This window comes from Perca fluviatilis, chromosome 21 (genome assembly GCF_010015445.1).
Source record: "Perca fluviatilis chromosome 21, GENO_Pfluv_1.0, whole genome shotgun sequence".
Lineage (NCBI taxonomy): Eukaryota > Metazoa > Chordata > Actinopteri > Perciformes > Percidae > Perca > Perca fluviatilis.
This window is the reverse complement of record NC_053132.1, coordinates 27,836,666-27,854,789: the sequence shown is the minus strand read 5'-3', so window position 1 is coordinate 27,854,789 and position 18,124 is coordinate 27,836,666. Positions and strand designations below refer to the sequence as shown.

At 44.3% G+C, this 18,124-nt stretch overlaps 1 protein-coding gene across 1 annotated transcript in view; it reads right to left on the bottom strand.

Moving 5' to 3' along the window:
- dnah9 (dynein, axonemal, heavy chain 9) overlaps positions 1–17,875 on the bottom strand; it is a 156,217-nt gene extending 138,342 nt beyond the window's left edge. The window contains 13 exon segments of the mRNA XM_039787828.1: positions 862–1,008; positions 1,722–1,848; positions 4,195–4,263; positions 4,446–4,560; positions 5,417–5,567; positions 5,781–5,897; positions 7,966–8,133; positions 8,287–8,520; positions 11,093–11,304; positions 11,511–11,641; positions 14,039–14,197; positions 14,359–14,555; positions 17,353–17,875. Of these exon segments, the coding sequence (XP_039643762.1) occupies positions 862–1,008; positions 1,722–1,848; positions 4,195–4,263; positions 4,446–4,560; positions 5,417–5,567; positions 5,781–5,897; positions 7,966–8,133; positions 8,287–8,520; positions 11,093–11,304; positions 11,511–11,641; positions 14,039–14,197; positions 14,359–14,555; positions 17,353–17,706 (2,181 nt within the window). The 5' untranslated portion in view covers positions 17,707–17,875.
- Positions 17,876–18,124: the final 249 nt, after the last annotated feature.

Sequence of the window (18,124 nt, the reverse complement as noted above, 5' to 3'; positions counted from 1 at the left end):
TTTCTGAAATAGTGTAAGACAGAAAAACATCTGCAGACAAGGCTCTACTGCTCTTTACAATCCCAAAGTGATGAATGGATAGAAGATGTTACTACGACAACAAAACAGAACATGAGAATGGTGTTGCAGGTAAAGGTCAGTGTGGATTCCAGATATATTGTAAACACATGCAACTGTTGCTATGAAATAAGAGCAGTGGGAGGTGCTAAAGGCTAATGGAACAAAATCACTGAGATAATCCCCTGAGGAGCGTGATGACGTCAGGCTGCCCTCAGAACAATGAGTATTCATCCTCATCCTCACAACTAACTTGGCAGTCCATTCAATAGTTAGTTGGATTGACTAATAGCGCGATCACGAATGGCTTGTATCATGTGGACGTGCCAACAGTGTTGTTGTCATTACTTAGAATTCCTCATGGGGGAGACAGAAACTACGCACTATAGCTTTAAAGCAACACCAAAGATAATTTTGTACCTTAAAAATAATGTTTCCAAAATCGTTTCAGTGGTTAACTCGTAACAGGGTGAACGGCACTTCTGCATTCGCTTTGCGGCTCTCTATCGGCTATAACCGCACTATGAAAGTTTGCCAGATCGGGTAGCGGATCTGTGGTTCAAATGAGACATAATGAGAACATTACGACAGCGGTAATGGATAATTCCGCTTCCAACCTGTAGGGGGACTGAAGAGGAAAAGTGCTTTAGTGTTGCTCTAAGGTCTAAAATTTTGATTTAGAAATTTTAGAAACCTTTAGACCCCGCGGAAACCCTGGTATATTACATTCCATCTCTGTCAATAGATCCCCCTAAATCTTACACACTGCTTCTCTTCACTGCTTTTTGCCTATTCTAAACCAACCTTGTTGTATCGGCCCACGGTTAGCTCCAGGTTGGCCACATACTGCCACAGCTGCCCCCTGGTGGTGTAGATCTGCACCGCGGTGTCAGGGATGGCCTCGCTCCGCCCCATCTCCAGGTACTTCACTTCCCTGAGCACCGACGCCAGCTGGGAACAGGGTCAAAGGGAAATTAGAAGCACTGACAGTTATGACAAATTACGTTTTTTATCAGTACAGGCTGCCAATAGTGTTTTGCCAATTTCCAACATCGTTACTGTTAGGTCCAACTCCACAATAAAAAAAGATAACAAAATTAAATTATATACTCTACATGGGACCCAGGTTTCATTCAGCCCTAGATGATTTGTTCTGGGAGATGGGTCAATCCTAAGCGGGATGGATCAGCACATAAGAAGCTGGGTCCAGACTAGTTTAATGATAGCCAGCAAGATTATTTTGGATGGAAGAATGAAGGGATGCCGTCAATCCAGGAGTAGGCTTGTGAGATGGCTAGGGTGGCGGCGTTTGTTGGGTTCATGTTGCGTGTTGTTGGTTTTGTATAAAAAAAAACATAAATATTCACTACTAGAATTTGGCTGTTGGCAGTGGAAGACTTCCAACTAAAGATGAATGAGATGTAGGTTAGCACTTCTTTAGGGCAGCGTGATCCAACATTAGGGCTTTAAAATAAAAAATGTAAATACTGACCCAGCTAATTAAAAAGAAAGATTTATACTGTCTTGTGCAGCTGCAGGCAGGTGTACCACACTTATAGCAAGATATATCACCAAACTAATGAATCACTCAGATCCTGTCCCAGCTATTTAAAGGATTCCAGAAGTAAGTGACACATCTAGCAGCCTGTTTCTCTTCTTCAAACCTGCGGGTTGAAGTTGACTGAGATCAGCTGCGTGGCCGGGTCCCTGCAGATTATTGGCAGACTGAGGTTGTACTGAGAGCTCTCGCCCACGCTCTCTGTCCATGTCTCATACAGGCTGCTGGAGTATCTGGAACACCAAACACACAGAACACAATACAACACAAGTTATTATCACAGAAAAACAGTTTGTATCTCCCCCACCAGGGTACAACTTTGTTTCATATTCCCGTAAAAAGAGCCTGGGACTTTTATTTCACCAGGCCACGGGCGTGAAAATGGCACGCATCATGGAGATTAACATAAGCAAATAAAACGAGCAGCTAAAAGGCATATGTTTGAGACATTTCCCAATCCTCTGAGGTTGTAAACAAAATGAGAGGCGTGATTGGTTGGTCCATATCAAACAGACACTACAGGGAGAGGTAGCGGTGAAGCAGGGTTAGATGGAGGCGGGGTGTGTGTGTGTGTGGGGGGGGACGCTGAATCATCTACGAGAGACTGGGAAACAGAGAATATGTCAGGGCTCATACAGCTATATCAATCTGTAAATAGCCATGATTATGATGAGAACTTCAGTGCGCACTGTGTGCTCCTTATTGGATTTCTGCTGCGAGCTTCATTTCCTGATAGTGGCACCGCAGACGCAGAGGCAATCAAATGCCTCGGTCACGGCCATAAATCACGCTGCATTTTGTCTGCGGGGGTAATGAGTGAGCATGCCCGTCCTGTTCCTGACTGGAATATGTATAATAACGGCGGCATTCATCTGAGGCAGCGGCAATGATTATTACAGCATAACAAGGGCTCTAATTTCTGATGGGAGTAAAGTGAGGGCTAAGAACTGGTGCTGTTTATCATCCCATCACTGTGGCCAGGGGACAGAAAGTGAAGGAGGGTTATTAAGCGTGCAAAGCATAAAGAATGGCCGTTTGTCTGGGTGGGTGTGTAGGTGCATCTGTGTGTGCTCACTGATGTGCGTCTCATTTACAACACTGACTCACATACTGTACTTCTGGCTACTTTTATATCACCATACCTGTAAAGACTTCCACTGTCTATATTACTAATACATCATTATTGTAACCTAACACTAAGAATACTCTTAGTTCTAGTACAGCTCATGCACAGTACCTTCTGCTAACAGTCCCACAATGCAATGCATCATATTTTATTGATGCAAAAAAATGACAGTGGAGACTCTCAAGCCCAGTAAATCACAACAAGTGATGACAGTATGGAGACCTGACTACTGTAACGGTGTCTTTACAGGTCTCCCTATAAAACCAATCACACAGCTGCAGCTGATTCAGAACGCTGCTGCTCCTGTCCTCACTAAGAACAAGAAAGTCAATCACATCAGTCCAGTTCTGAAGTCTTTCCACTGGCTTCCTGTCTCTCAGAGAACTGGTTTCTAAATAGTACTGTTGGTTTATAAAGCACTGAACGGTTTATTTCTGATCAGCTGCTACATTCTGAACCCTCCAGACCTCTCAGGTGGGTCAGCTCTGCTTTCTGTCAGAGTCAGAACTAAACATGGAGAAGCAGCGTTCACGTTCTATGCTCCACACATCTGGAACTAACTCCCAGATAACTGCAGTTCTGCTGCAGCTCTCACTTCTTTTAAATCAAAGCTGAAGACTGTTCTTTTTCCAAGTAATTGTTCATTTCTTACACTGCACTGTAACTTTTATTCTTGTATTTTATACCTGTCTTATTCTATTTTAGCTCTTTTATATTCTCTTTAACAATTGTTGTGAACTTCTTGTTAATGCTGTTTTTTATGTAAAGCACTTTGAATTGCCTTGTTGCTAAACTGTGCTGTACAAATAAAGCTGCTTTGCCTTGCTTATGAAGTGTAGTGATGATGCAAAATGACGATGATTCAAAAGGATCCAAAATCTATATTTTCTAGTCATGATACTCACATTACCCCCCAAATCAAGTTGTAACCTTAGTCAGCTTGACTTGATACAGCTTTATACAAACAGCCCCCCCCCCCTCCATTAGTATGCTTCCTCTTGCAGGTTCTGATGCTGGATGTGGTCTAAAAGGCCATTTCTCACTTGGCATCAGTGAGCAGCGACAGAGCACATGGGATTATGGGAGTCCTGCGGGATAATCTGCAGAGCAGCGCCACAGTAATGAGAACATAAATCAAGCCTGGAGCTGCATGTCCTCGTGCTATTCCACAGCGACTTCTTCATAAATGTTATGCACTCAACTAACAGAATCACAACTGTTCCGTTTGAAAACAGAGCTGGTGTGAAATTACAGAGAAAAATAACATGTCAGAGACGAAGCTAATATCTGATTCATGTTGTCTTTTATATTTACAGTCCAATAAGGAGGCATCCTATTCTGTCATTGTTTAATCTTCCTTCCTGTTCTTTTTATTCAGCAATACATACACCTGAGCATGGTGAAATGTAGTGTAATACACTGAGGTAGGTACCTCACACCTGTACACACACACCTGTCCAGCAGTGTCATCATCTCCTCATACTTGTGGATGACCCTGGCTCCCTCTGCAGACTCCAGGCACCTGCAGACAAGATGGCATTTTACAACCCATGACGATCTTCCCAGTGGCCAATATGCCAAACATGTAATTTATCTATATATATAACACCTTTTTAATGAGGCCTTTAAAACAGCTCACAGAGCAACCCTGAATGCATGACCACACCAACATTCTTTTTTCAATCTGCTGTGTTGGAGACTCACGGGTAGGAGAGGTGTCTGAATTTGGAGAAGGGGGTCTGGATGCGCTGCTGTAGCTCCTGGGCCCATCTCAGCCCGCCAGCTACTGCTGGCATATTCTTATTCACTGGAGTCCAACCTGTGTGTGTGTGTGTGATGTCATTAATAGAAATTTATGTTCTTTTCATATTCTTTTATGCAAAGCAAATTCCCCCAGGGCAATTAAGGTTTCATTCATTCATTCATTCATTCATTCATTCATTCATTCAACAGCCAATGTGCCCTTTCAAAGTGTCCCTGAGGCGATCTAGGTATGAAGGTGTGTGACAGGAAGTGACAGACAGAGAGAAAGATGAAGGACATGAAACAATGCTCGACACTGTGGTTAAACCTCGGGGCAAACCCCTCACTCAAACTTAAAAAACACATTACCTCTGGTGCTATCTACTCACAAAGATGGTTTTGATTATATATCCCCAAGTTTTGAAATATTTGTCTCCGACATTTCTGCCTCTGGAAAAAGCTACATTAAAAAGATTTTGAAGGCAGCAGACAACGCTGTAATTAGTTTTCCAGCAGGGTCAACTGTGTCCTCCTTCAAACACACATTCAGTAGTGTACACACTAAGCAGCACATAAAGATTTCAGCAATCATGATCATTTTGCGTCATGTATGAAATGCAGAGCACTGTAGGCACAGAGTCTGCTCGTTCCATTGAGGGCGTTCCTTTTGAACAGACATGTTGCTGCTGACCTTTTTATGTTATTTTCAATGTTTAGAGACACTGCATTTATGCATCTCATAACCTGAACAAAGTATCTGCAAATGTTTGCTGTAGCCGCACTAAGTTAGCCCCACTCATCTCTAATCCTTACCTAAACATTACAATATTCATCTTCACAATCTAAATGTTGATTTATGCCTAAAGCAAACTGGTTTGACGCTCTGCAGAAGCTCTGCTCACTCATACGGCTCTCTGTTAAGTGTTGCTCACCCAGCTCCTCTACAGTTTGGATGTGTTTGTTGTAAAGGCGTTTACAGCAGTCCAGCTCTTTGTCAAACAGGGACACGAGGACAGGGTATCTGGCCACAGCATCTGTGGCAACTAAGGGGCGCTCCAGCAGGCTTCCAAACATATCCAGAACCTGCAGAAGTCAGATAAGTTTCAATAAATATGTGTGAATGCGTGTGTGTCTGCGTGTGTGTGTGTGCGTGTGTGTGTATGTGTGTTTGTATGTGTGTGTGTGTGTGTGTGTGTGTGTGTGTGTGTGTGTGTGTGTGTGTGTGTGTGTGTGTGTGTGTGTGTGCGTGTGCGTGTGTGTGACAGAGAGAAGCAGAGATAGATTAAGTTCTCAGACCTTGAAGGCGTGCTCTAGTCCAGAGGCGTCCTCAAAGGCCTGACAGAAGATGGCTCCCAGTCTTCGGTCTGTGTCATCCACCTTCAGTTTGAACTCCTTCACGTCTTCTTCATACTCCTGCAGGGCAGATAGCTCATCTAAACACCACACCAGCTAACGCAGAGCCAGCACAGCACATTCCTTTTTCACATCTCACTGACTCAAAGCCATCCAGCAGGAGCACTGGCTGCCTCTTACACACTAATAATTGCTTTAAATGCTATACTTTAGGAACTTCTTGCTTAAGCAACAATAAGCACTGAAAAACTTCACTTCATTTGGGCAGAGGTACACCAGGCTGTGGTGGTGTTTGCCAGCCTGAGAAATCAAGAGTATGTACTGAGAAGTATTCAGCGTATTTCATGAAACCTTTGTGAAAATGATCAGGGGTCTCATTTATAAACGTGGCGTACGCACAAAACGGGGCTGAAAACGTGCGTACGCCATTTCCCACGCAAAGGTTGTGATTTATAAAAAACAAACTTGACGGGAGAATGTGCGGTCCTCCCGCAAATTCTAAACCATGCGTACGCACATTTTGGAGACAAAATAGGAATTGGCGACGCAGATGGTGAGGTGGTGAACTGAAGTCAGACTGCAGAAAGTACATGTGGGAATAACGATTAGGCTACTCTTAATATGTTGAAGTATTAATGCCTCACGCACATTTCTTCACACCATATCATGAAAATTAAATCCAGCAGTGTTATTTGCGCTTGTACTTAGTGATACTTGTTCCATAAACACCTCCAACTCAAATCTTAAAACAAAGCTCGTTCTTATTATTTAATTGCCGCTGTTTCACCGTCACATTGTCCGCTACGGAGCGCAGGAGGAGGAGATGGCCCGACTGCATGGAATACAGGATAGCAACAAATACCCTAGCATTAGATAACTGCAGAACACAGTGTAAATAACTAAATATCTGTCTTCAAAACTGTGCATATATCATCAAATGTCAAAGTCTGGAAATACAGCCGTTAAGCTCTCGTGCAATCGTTAGACTTAATGTCCTCGTTATCGGTCCGAACTTTAATACTGTTCATAACAAAACCTGCATGAAGAAAAGTGTCTTTGCCTATTACATTTCGATTTCAAATTGTATCTCGGTGTGGGGGATACCACTAGTTGATGCTGTGATTTTAGCAAGGTGTTAACAATCACAAATTGTTGTAAATACTGCGGTGAACCCATGCGTAATGCTGCATGGTACTGCTGGCCCTGCAGGAGGACTGGAATGGAAGAATCAGGAGAGAAAAAGACTTCCGGAACCATGACGATGACTGGCTAATATGCCGATTTAAATTCCCTAATATAGCTGTAATAGTAATATAGTTGCGCTCTTGGATCTATGTACTGAATTGGGTCCAGTAGAGAGGGCAACGCGCCGGAACCGTGCCATCCCGGTCCAAGTACAGGTCCTCGCCACTCTGGGTGAAACCGGCTGTTTCCAGAGGGAAATGTCAGACAGCTAAGTGTTTTTTTAAATAAATATTATATATAATCTTCAACTTTATCACTAAGGCTTGTTTGGATATAATATATAGTTCTGTTAAATCTTATCATATAGGTCTGATATATGGAAGCTGTCCCCGAGTGCCGTAATGCCTACCGTTTTGGAAGATTTTATTACTACACTGTGCGACAACAGGCCGAAATTATAAATCATAAAATAAATTGGCAGCAATTCCCGAGCGTCTGAGAGGGTTTGTTTTTTTGTTTTTTTTCTCTCTGCCAGTCGTCATGATTCGGCATGTTTCAGTGTAACGAAAGAACAACTGCAAGGGTCATTAACATACTTATCAGCATTCACGAGGTGCTTTGCATTGACTATTTATGGTTAAAAATAGGCGTGTACAGAGCGGGATAAGAGGCTGATCCACGTACGCACGCTTGTAGGTAATCTCTGATTTATAAAGGGAACATTGCTTACAGGTGTGCGTACACACGGTTTTATAAATCTGACTTTTTTCGGCGTATGCCAATTTGGGCTTTTGGGCGCACGTACACTTCTAGTAAGGATCCTACGCACAGTTTTATAAATGAGACCCCTGAACTTTAAAGTTGCTCTACAAAACTACAGCCTAACTTTTTTTAGCAGGCAAGTGAACAAAAGCGCCATGCATGTGATACGAATACTCTGTACCCTGTTGTCGAGGTCCAGGCAGTCATAGGGCTTCTCTGTGAACAATCGGTAAGTGTCCATGAACTCTTGGTGGAGCAGCTGGACCTGCTGGCTGAGGGCTCGGCCTCGCACGCCTCCAATCTCCAATTTCTCAAGCTTCAGCAGGTCCACAGCTGTCAACAGGACGTCCTGTGGGAAAATAAACATGGAAAGGGGAGGGCAATCAAGCTAAAGTGCAGTTTCACTGTAAAGAATTAGGCAAGTTTAACTTTGGCATCTCTATCCACAGAGCAACGACTGCAGACATGTCTCAGTTATTATGAATCCTCTTTCCATACTCGCCTTTATGGTCCTGACTCTGTTAATAAAGCGGTCCAGTCTAGAGAAGACCAACAGGGGGGAGAAGTCCCAGGGCCTCACACCGCTCCCGTTCCTCTGATACTGGCTCAGATTGGCCCTCCGGTCCTCGTAGGTGCTCCTGAAGAGCTGCAGAATGTCCAGGCTGGTCTGCACCTTCAGGAGACTCTCTGAAGCCTCTCCTCTCAGAACCTCTTCTGGGGCGACATACACCTGGGCCTGGTGGTGCACAGCAGCACAGCTCAGGTGTTGTTATAGAAACAGATAACATGTTTAGCTAATAATTCCCATTTCATGAAACCTTTGTCATTTGTGACTGTCTTGGGGCAGCACAGACAGCGACCCAGTGACATCACTGCTGTGTATTTGTATAGTGCTACCATCCTGCCTGGGACATGTAGCTTTCGTCTCAGCTTCTAGTATGATATCATGTATAAAACTCTCAATTGCTCATTTAAGACCTGTTTACATGGTTCTCCTTGCAAAACAAGTAAGAGGAATACAGCGTTTCATCCCGGCTCACAGAAATTAGCTCAGTTGATTAGCGAACCAAAGCTGACATTTTGTCAGCTTTGGTTCGCTAATCAACTGAGCTACAGTGCCTTGCGAAAGTATTCGGCCCCCTTGAACTTTTCGACCTTTTGCCACATTTCAGGCCTCAAACATAAAGATATAAAACTGTAATTTTTTGTGAAGAATCAACAACAAGTGGGACACAATCATGAAGTGGAACGAAATTTATTGGATATTTCAAACCTTTTAAACAAATAAAAAACTGAAATATTGGGCGTGCAAAATTATTCAGCCCCCTTAAGTTAATACTTTGTAGCGCCACCTTTTGCTGCGATTACAGCTGTAAGTCGCTTGGGGTATGTCTCTATCAGTTTTGCACATCGAGAGACTGACATTTTTGCCCATTCCTCCTTGCAAAACAGCTCGAGCTCAGTGAGGTTGGATGGAGAGCGTTTGAACAGCTGTTTTCAGTTCTTTCCACAGATTCTCGATTGGATTCAGGTCTGGACTTTGACTTGGCCATTCTAACACCTGGATATGTTTATTTGTGAACCATTCCATTGTAGATTTTGCTTTATGTTTTGGATCATTGTCTTGTTGGAAGACAAATCTCCGTCCCAGTCTCAGGTCTTTTTCTGCTGAAGAAAAGCAGGCCCAAACCATGATGCTGCCACCACCATGTTTGACAGTGGGGATGGTGTGTTCAGGGTGATGAGCTGTGTTGCTTTTACGCCAAACATAACGTTTTGCATTGTTGCCAAAAAGTTCGATTTTGGTTTCATCTGACCACAGCACCTTCTTCCACATGTTTGGTGTGTCTCCCAGGTGGCTTTTGGCAAACTTTAAACGACACTTTTTATGGATATCTTTAAGAAATGGCTTTCTTCTTGCCACTTTTCCATAAAGGCCAGATTTGTGCAGTATACGACTGATTGTTGTCCTATGGACAGAGTCTCCCACCTCAGCTGTAGATCTCTGCAGTTCATCCAGAGTGATCATGGGCCTCTTGGCTGCATCTCTGATCAGTCTTCTCATTGTATGAGCTGAAAGTTTAGAGGGACGGCCGGGTCTTCGTAGATTTGTAGTGGTCTGATACTCCTTCCATTTCAATATTATCGCTTGCACAGTGCTCCTTGGGATGTTTAAAGCTTGGGAAATCGTTTTGTATCCAAATCCGGCTTTAAACTTCTCCACAACAGTATCTCGGACCTGCCTGGTGTGTTCCTTGTTCTTCATGATGCTCTCTGCGCTTTACACGGACCTCTGAGACTATCACAGAGCAGGTGCATTTATACGGAGACTTGATTACACACAGGTGGATTCTGTTTATCATCATTAGTCATTTAGGTCAACATTGGATCATTCAGAGATCCTCACTGAACTTCTGGAGAGAGTTTGCTGCACTGAAAGTAAAGGGGCTGAATAATTTTGCACGCCCACTTTTTCAGTTTTTTATTTGTTAAAAAAGTTTGAAATAGCCAATGAATTTCGTTCCACTTCATAATTGGGACCCACTTGTTGTTGATTCTTCACAAAAAATTACAGTTTTATATCTTTATGTTTGAGGCCTGAAATGTGGCAAAAGGTTGAAACGTTCAAGGGGGCCGAATACTTTCGCAAGGCACTGTAATTGTGCTTGTGACAGTTGTCATTTCAGCCAGCAAAATAGAAGGTCGCTAGCTCGAAACCCACAATTCAAAAAGTTCGATCTATTCCATCAATCTGCCAACGTTATCCCTATAAAGTGCGTTAGTGCCGTTCATAAACGGAAAGACAGTTACTAAGGGTAACTAACGGTAAAATGTCCTGCATTACTGTCTTAGTCACACAGCGATCTGAAAAGACGATTATTAACTTTAGACCACAGCCACAAACAGTCGTGTGCATTCCTGAGAGCAGTAGGCATCCTCTCACTCCGTCTCTTCTGTCATGTTCACACTGGAAACCACAGAGGCAATGGATTTACTTTATATATGATAACTGGATGCAAACAGCTGGCCTTGATCTACCCAGACCCAGGCCCAGGGCGACATCCAGACCCAGACTCAGGCCCAGACTCAGAGCAAGACCCAGACCCAGACCCAGACCCAGGGGACAGGATGTCTGCTACACTATACATTACTGGCAGCAAAAACAAAGGAGCCTTCATGGCTGAGAAGAATAAAAACAAACGTTTCCAGAAATCTCAGCAGCAGCCACATGATGACTGCTTACACCAAAGAAAAGCCGGCTCTTGGGATGGATGGCCACAGGACACAGAGCAGAGCATGCAGCTGACCTGCTGTATGAGGAGGTTGGAGGTCTCCTGCAGCAGGACCACCAGGCGGGCGGGGGTGTTGTAGTATCTGGAGGTGGCCCACACCAGGCACACGGTGTGCATCAGCGGGCCAATCTGAGCCCGGAAATCAGGGAAGTCAGCGGTCTCCATGTCCTCAAACAGACGCTGCAGGGGCCTCAGGTAGAGGCAGATGTCCTTCGCCTCCTCCAGGGCTGGGGAGGGACCAGGACATCACAGTCAGTTCAACCACAAAATATGAATAATTAGAGCGGTAACAATTACAAATGCTGCTGTACAATTAATTGTGGTTAAACAAAGACACTTAGACAATTATGTAAACCTTGTTACAGGCCTACTAATAATGATAGATCATCATAAGAATTTCTCTATATTGTCAGGTGTATAGGTGTATCGTTACCTGAAAGGACATCCTGTTGCATGTTAGTAAAAGCAGGGAAGTAGCTGCTCTCCATAGCCTCCAACAGCATCGCCATCTTATTCACCTTCGAGGACTGTAACTGGGACTGGATGCATTCCAGGTCTGCATATCTTTAAGGAGAACAAAAAGCTTTCTGTCACATCTGCAGGAGGCCACTGGTTTGTGATGCACTTGCTACTCGGAAGTCAATTTCTAAGTTTGTAAGTGAAGTCCTTCCTACGGTCTTAGGCTCTCAGGCAGTCTCTCGCTGTGCCCCAACTAATCTCATGGCAGTCCTCAAAGACCGATGTAGTTTTATAGGTTATAGAGGCTTTCTCTGCACAATGGAACAACATCTAAACATCAGACATTTTCCACATTTCAGCACCAAAAAAGAAGTGTGAGGCTTTGGTTAATGGAGGCGCGCTCATGTTGAGTTCACTTTGGGCTGCTGTGCACATTTACGCATGTGGCACCATAGCAGCAACTTCATTCATTATTTATAATTATGAATTATGGACATGGAGACAGGACACAGTCAGGATCGGACAGCAAGTCTGTACTTTCTACACTTCAACACACAGCATTATATGTTACACAGTGGAGTCCCAAGCTCCATCACAGCGTTACACGTTACACAGTGGAGTCCTGAGCTCCATCATAGCGTTACACGTTACACAGCGGAGTCCCGAGCTCCATCACAGTGTTACACGTTACACAGTGGAGTCCCGAGCTCCATCACAGCGTTACACGTTACACAGTGGAGTCCCGAGCTCCATCACAGCGTTATACGTTACACAGTTGAGTCCCAAGCTCCATCACAGCGTTATACGTTACACAGCGGAGTCCCGAGCACCATCACAGCGTTACACGTTACACAGTGGAGTCCCGAGCTCCATCACAGCGTTACACGTTACACAGTTGAGTCCCAAGCTCCATCACAGCGTTACACGTTACACAGTGGAGTCCCGAGCTCCATCACAGCGTTACACGTTACACAGTGGAGTCCCGAGCTCCATCACAGCGTTACACGTTACACAGTGGAGTCCCGAGCTCCATCACAGCGTTACACGTTACACAGTGGAGTCCCGAGCTCCATCACAGCGTTACACGTTACACAGTGGAGTCCTGAGCTCTATCATAATTTAACAACATCTCAATTCTACTTTACCATACTTAAATTATGGTGCACACGATATATCACAGCCTTAACTATCATTGGATGGAATCAAACTAACCCACATAAAGTGTAATAATAACCATATTCGGCGAATTTTTCAAAGAAAGAATGCAGTTGTGCCAAGGGGCAAGTTTTTGTGGAGATCTAAAATTGAGGACATAAACTGGAGAAGGGCTTGGCTTCTACTGTATAAGTATTGTGTTTCTAACAAAACTCAGGAAGTAAACCTCAAAATTTTACATAAAATACTGTATATCCTTAGCCTGGATGCCAGCCGAACTTAGCCCCGCCCACAAAATTTGAGGTCGGGAAGTTCGGTCTGGAGTCGCTCCGTTTATTGCCCGAACAGGATCTGTTCGGACCAATCAGATTGTCGGACAGATGATCAACAGTAACAGAATCAACCACGTCACCAAAGAACGCTTGGGTTGAATTTGTTGAGATGTGTAGATTCCACCATCGCGTCTGTTACAGAAGATATCGACAGCGCATTCATTTTAAAATCCTCAGCACACACGCTTCTAAAGTATTGAGTATCGAAAAATGCCTCGTCATTCAATACCCAATTTCAATACCTAAGGAGTTAATCTCATCAGCGTCAGTGAGCCAATCAGCTTGCAGCATGCTTCTACCAAGATCTAATAATGTTTGTGATTGGCTGTCTAACGTTACACATCGTAGAGACACACAGGAGCTAAAAAAATAAATGCAAAGATTTGTGCCGTCATGTGTAATGTTGTAATATATTTTTGTTTTATAAAAGTATTGTTCAGGAACAGGTATCAAAGTCACGGTATTGTTATCGGTACCGGTACCAACATTTTCTGAACAATACCCAGCTCTATCTCACCAAAAAACATGTATACCTTTATTGAAAAGCATCACTAGGGGCTGACACACAGCAGAATGAGCTGTCATAAGGAAATTGATCATTTACCCATTTTCCTCACATGGCAAGTGAAAATAGGCTATAAACAGTGCAAACACACATTCAACATGAAACATAACAAAAGCGCTTTGTGCCGCTCCATCCTGCTCCATGTCCGCTGCCTTACCTCCTTGCCCTGCAGAGAACAACTCTGACTTGTTTAACCACACCGCCCCCTGCTGCATATCTGATGTAATCCCATACATATCTGATACATTGCCTTCATTACTTCATTACCGCACCATGTTCAAATCACAGATGAACGATAATTCGACCGTAATGCGCCACGTGGATTATTAGTTGTGATGATGGAATATTTGAATTGTTGACTATTCTGTGAAACCCCTAGCACCAGCAAAACAACTGAAACAATTGAACTGTGAGTCATGTAGGGATGACTGTAACTAGGGAGGTGCTGACCTGTTCTTCCAGAAGAGCAGCTCCGTGTGTGGGGTGGGGTTTTTGCCCTCCAGCAGAGCCTCAGAGGAGTCTTTCTTCAGGACGGCGCTGATCTGATGGCTCCACTCAATCACTGCTGACTCCAAGGAGTGAATGATGCTCTTATCCACTATATCCCCCCTGTGAAGTTTTGGCAGGTAAGCGTTGCCTTAAGTCTTGGGAAAGGATGATTCATTGACATGCACCTGTGTGTGTGTGTGTGTGTGTGTGTGTGTGTGTGTGTGTGTGTGTGTGTGTGTGTGTGTGTGTGTGTGTGTGTGTGTGTGTGTGTGTTTGTTTACCTGTGCTCGGCCTCCAGGGCAGCCTGTTCCACTCGGTCGCAGCCTGCAGGCAGAGGCAACAGGGTCTTGCCTTGGACTTGGCCTGTCACCACAAATACATAGGTCTGGAGGGAGTGGACATGGCGTCTGACGTCCTGGGACACAACCTGGGGCCATTCACTGTGGTTCCTACTGTTGGACAGCAGTGGGGCCACAACCTGCAGGACAATGAGGACAGCGTGGAACATGTTTGCTTTGGAGGAAAACTTTGATACAGACATTGGTTGAAAAAGTATTCACATCATATTACTTCAGAAAGGTCTTGTATTCTAGCCGGCTCAACTGCAACCAAGAAAATGATAGCACTGTGTGTGTGTGTGTGTGTGTGTGTGTGTGTGTGTGTGTGTGTGTGTGTGTGTGTGTGTGTGTGTGTAGCACGCAGTGGGAGCATTTGCATATGTCTTTGCGTGCGTTTGTGTGTGTGTGTGTGTGTGTGTGTATGTGTGTGCGTGCGTGCGTGCGTGCATGTGTGACTGCCTGATCAGCATGACTAACTGTAGCTGACCCAAAAGAAGCAAGAAAATAAAAGGGATGACTATGAAACTATATTAATATGTAAACTACGAGTAAATATGGACTTGTGAAAGTCAAATATTTGACTTTAAGTTCTAATTTGTGTTCTTTCAGATTTCAGCAGCCCATGTGTGTTTTGTTGAACTACTTATCAATCGCCCCACCATTGAGTGGAACTTAACCTTTGTGAAGTGGACTCTTGCATTCTAACCGATGCCCCATGATGACAGCACTCAAACTCAGAAACTGAACCCTCTTCCTTAACTGTCTGCATCAACTACACTGGGAAGACGGAAGATTTCTTACAGGGGAGGTGGAACAGTCATGATGAGAAGAGAGAAGGCTTACACTGCAACCATGCATTCACTAAACATGTGTGTGCTTAATCCAGGCCTTTCAAACATACGGCCCGTGGGCAAGAAACGGCCCGCCAAAGGGTCCAATCAGGCCCGCTGGGTGACTTTGTGTGAAAATTCAAGAGAAGTTATTCATTCCAAATCCAAATTTACCACTTTGATCTCAGAGAATATCCAAGTTCTTTTTCCGTAAATGTACAACATTAATTTTACGAGTCTTTTCTTGGAATATTACCCCTTTCTCCTGGGTCCATAACAACAGCGAACTACGGGGGAGCTAGGAGGAGCTCGGCTCCCCTTAATAAGACATGGCTCCCCTGAAAACGTGATTTGTAAAATTTTGGGGGGTCTCTAAAAATATTGACAATGTGTCATTTTGACGTGCAATTTCAGTTTTGTGTAATGTGATCATCGTGGATTATTCAGCGTGCCCATGTGCTGCAATAGCAGCTCTCTCCCCTACAGTTTTCACTCTTCATACATCATTGTTGGTCAAAATGTAGGAAATTTTGTACCGGTCGCAGACATGTCACTATGGAATCCACCGGACTTAAACTTTTGGCTCTGTTCACACCAACTGCCGAAAGAAACAATGAACAAAAATATCTGGAAGGATGCAGACGGTTCCATGTTTGTTAACTGCTCTGCGTCGCATATATTTGATACCACAACATAAAAATCTATGCGTTCGCCAGACTTTTATCTCTCTTGTGATGATAATATTTTTGCTATTTGGACCCACGGTTTTGAATTACAGAACAAACTTCAGAGGTATAATTATCATAAAATGGACGTTTGACCCATTAAAGATACTCCACTCCCTCACTGCGGAAATCACCATAGCAACAAGTTCTGACACACACACCTCCTATCATAGAGACTCTTTACTGTAGGCCATGTTGTCCTCTCTTTTCAGGACATGTCAAACTGTTAGCCAGTGTTATTCAGATGTGCACCAAGTAGAAGGCACACTGTCAAAATTTCTTGGGGAATTTTCTAGTTATGTGTGCTATTGCAAAAATATCATTCATTCATGCATGGCGGAGATTTAAACCTAATTCCCTTCAATAAAGATAACTATACATGTTATTCTTGTCATGAACATCAAGGCGTGGCGGCACAAATTCAACTCAGCATGTTAACTCAAAGATTTGTAGAAAAAATATAAACGTTGGAGGCCATTAATCGGCGTGCAAAGTCCTTGAAATCTATTCTGCAGTAAGCATCGTATAGCAATGGCAAAAAGAAAACAAGGCAGTTTAATTAATTTTGGTTTTACTAAGAAATTGTGTAGCGATGACGTTAATAGCACAACTGATTCACCTGCTGCAAGCTCTGTTAGCACACCTCCCGCCGGGGTGACAACGCAAGAAGAAGCTGAAGAAATAATGTCCTCTCTGGCTGAAGATGGTGGTGGTAACAGCTCGTCCTAACCCCTCTTGCTCCTCTCTCCCGTTAAAGTGGAACAGCTAGCAGTGGAGAGACTGGAAGAGCCCATATACATGGCCGTTTGTGAAGGATGGAAGCTTGGGGTGCATCGCTTAGGCCTAATTGAACGGAGGAATTATGGTATTTTTCGGTAGCCTGAGTAACTAACCGTTGTTCATGTGAAATCTCAAAGACAGCCTGATGCTTTGTTTATAGACTATTTGTGGCTGGCTGTTTGCTGTTTGACCTATCAATTCCTGTCGATAAAGTATAATAGGTAAATCCTGTATAGTGCATACACTTGTAGCTGTTATGTATCTTTGTAAGTCATTGTAAATCGCAAGCGCATGTATTTGATTATCACATGTAAAAGTTGTGATTATGTCTTCTCTGGTGCTAACTACAGCTGTGAATATTTCCCTGTAGAAGTGTGAAGCACTTTCCACCACACTGTTTGCAAATGAGAAAGTGATGCACCCAACGCAAGTGCACAGAGGGAGGGAGTGTAGTGGAGTGCAAAGGTCAGTAGGCTATATGTGGTGGATGAATAGTGTAATGAATATAAAATACTCGAGTAAAGTTTCCAGTGCAGCTCCAGGTGGAGCACAGAGACATCACGTGGTCCTCCATCACGAACAATTATTAACAGTCTCCTTACCTCCTGAACCAGAGCAGAGAAGTGGTCCAGGGCAGCCGGGGACATATCCCCGCAGAGCAGCTGCTCCTGCATGCGGTGCGGCCGCAGCGCTGCCCCGCGCTGCTTCAGCAGGTACACCGCCCTGGTCCCGCTGCCGGCCGGGGGGAAGCCGGCTGTGGGCTGCAGCAGCCCGGCCGCACTCACCCACACCACCAGGCTCCTGTGCTCGGCTCGGTCCAGGAAGTCCTGCAGCAGCTGCCTGTTGTCCCCGCTGGAGACGCACTGCTGCCATTTGTCCTGATTGAGTCGGAGAGTCCTCAGCACATAGTCCGCTATGAAGTCCAGTCTGCTGTCCTCGGCGGGGGACTCCTCCATGGCTGCTGTCCCGCTCAGTGAGTGAGTGAGTGAGTGAACTGATTGTGTCTCGGCCTCCAAGGTAACGCAGTGTTTGCATTAATCAGGCCGTTGCTAAGGGGAGCGATCCTGAGCTGACCCATGACAAGGACATGCCTCTGTCTGTCTGTCTGTGTGTCTGTCCGTCTGTCTGTCTGTCTGTCTGTCTCTGCCTGCCTGCCTGTCTGTCCCCCTTCTGCCTGACTGACATTGTTCACTTTCAGGAGGAAGTTATGTTCAGCACAGATTTCTAACTCCTAGGATATGAAATGGTTTGTCAATTCATGTTGATAATGCGTTGATTAAACACATGTATAGCTCATATTTGAGATCGATTGACCGACAGGAAGTGAAAGTGAAATATAAAAAATGATGTATTAAGTTAAGCAGAGGAGATGAG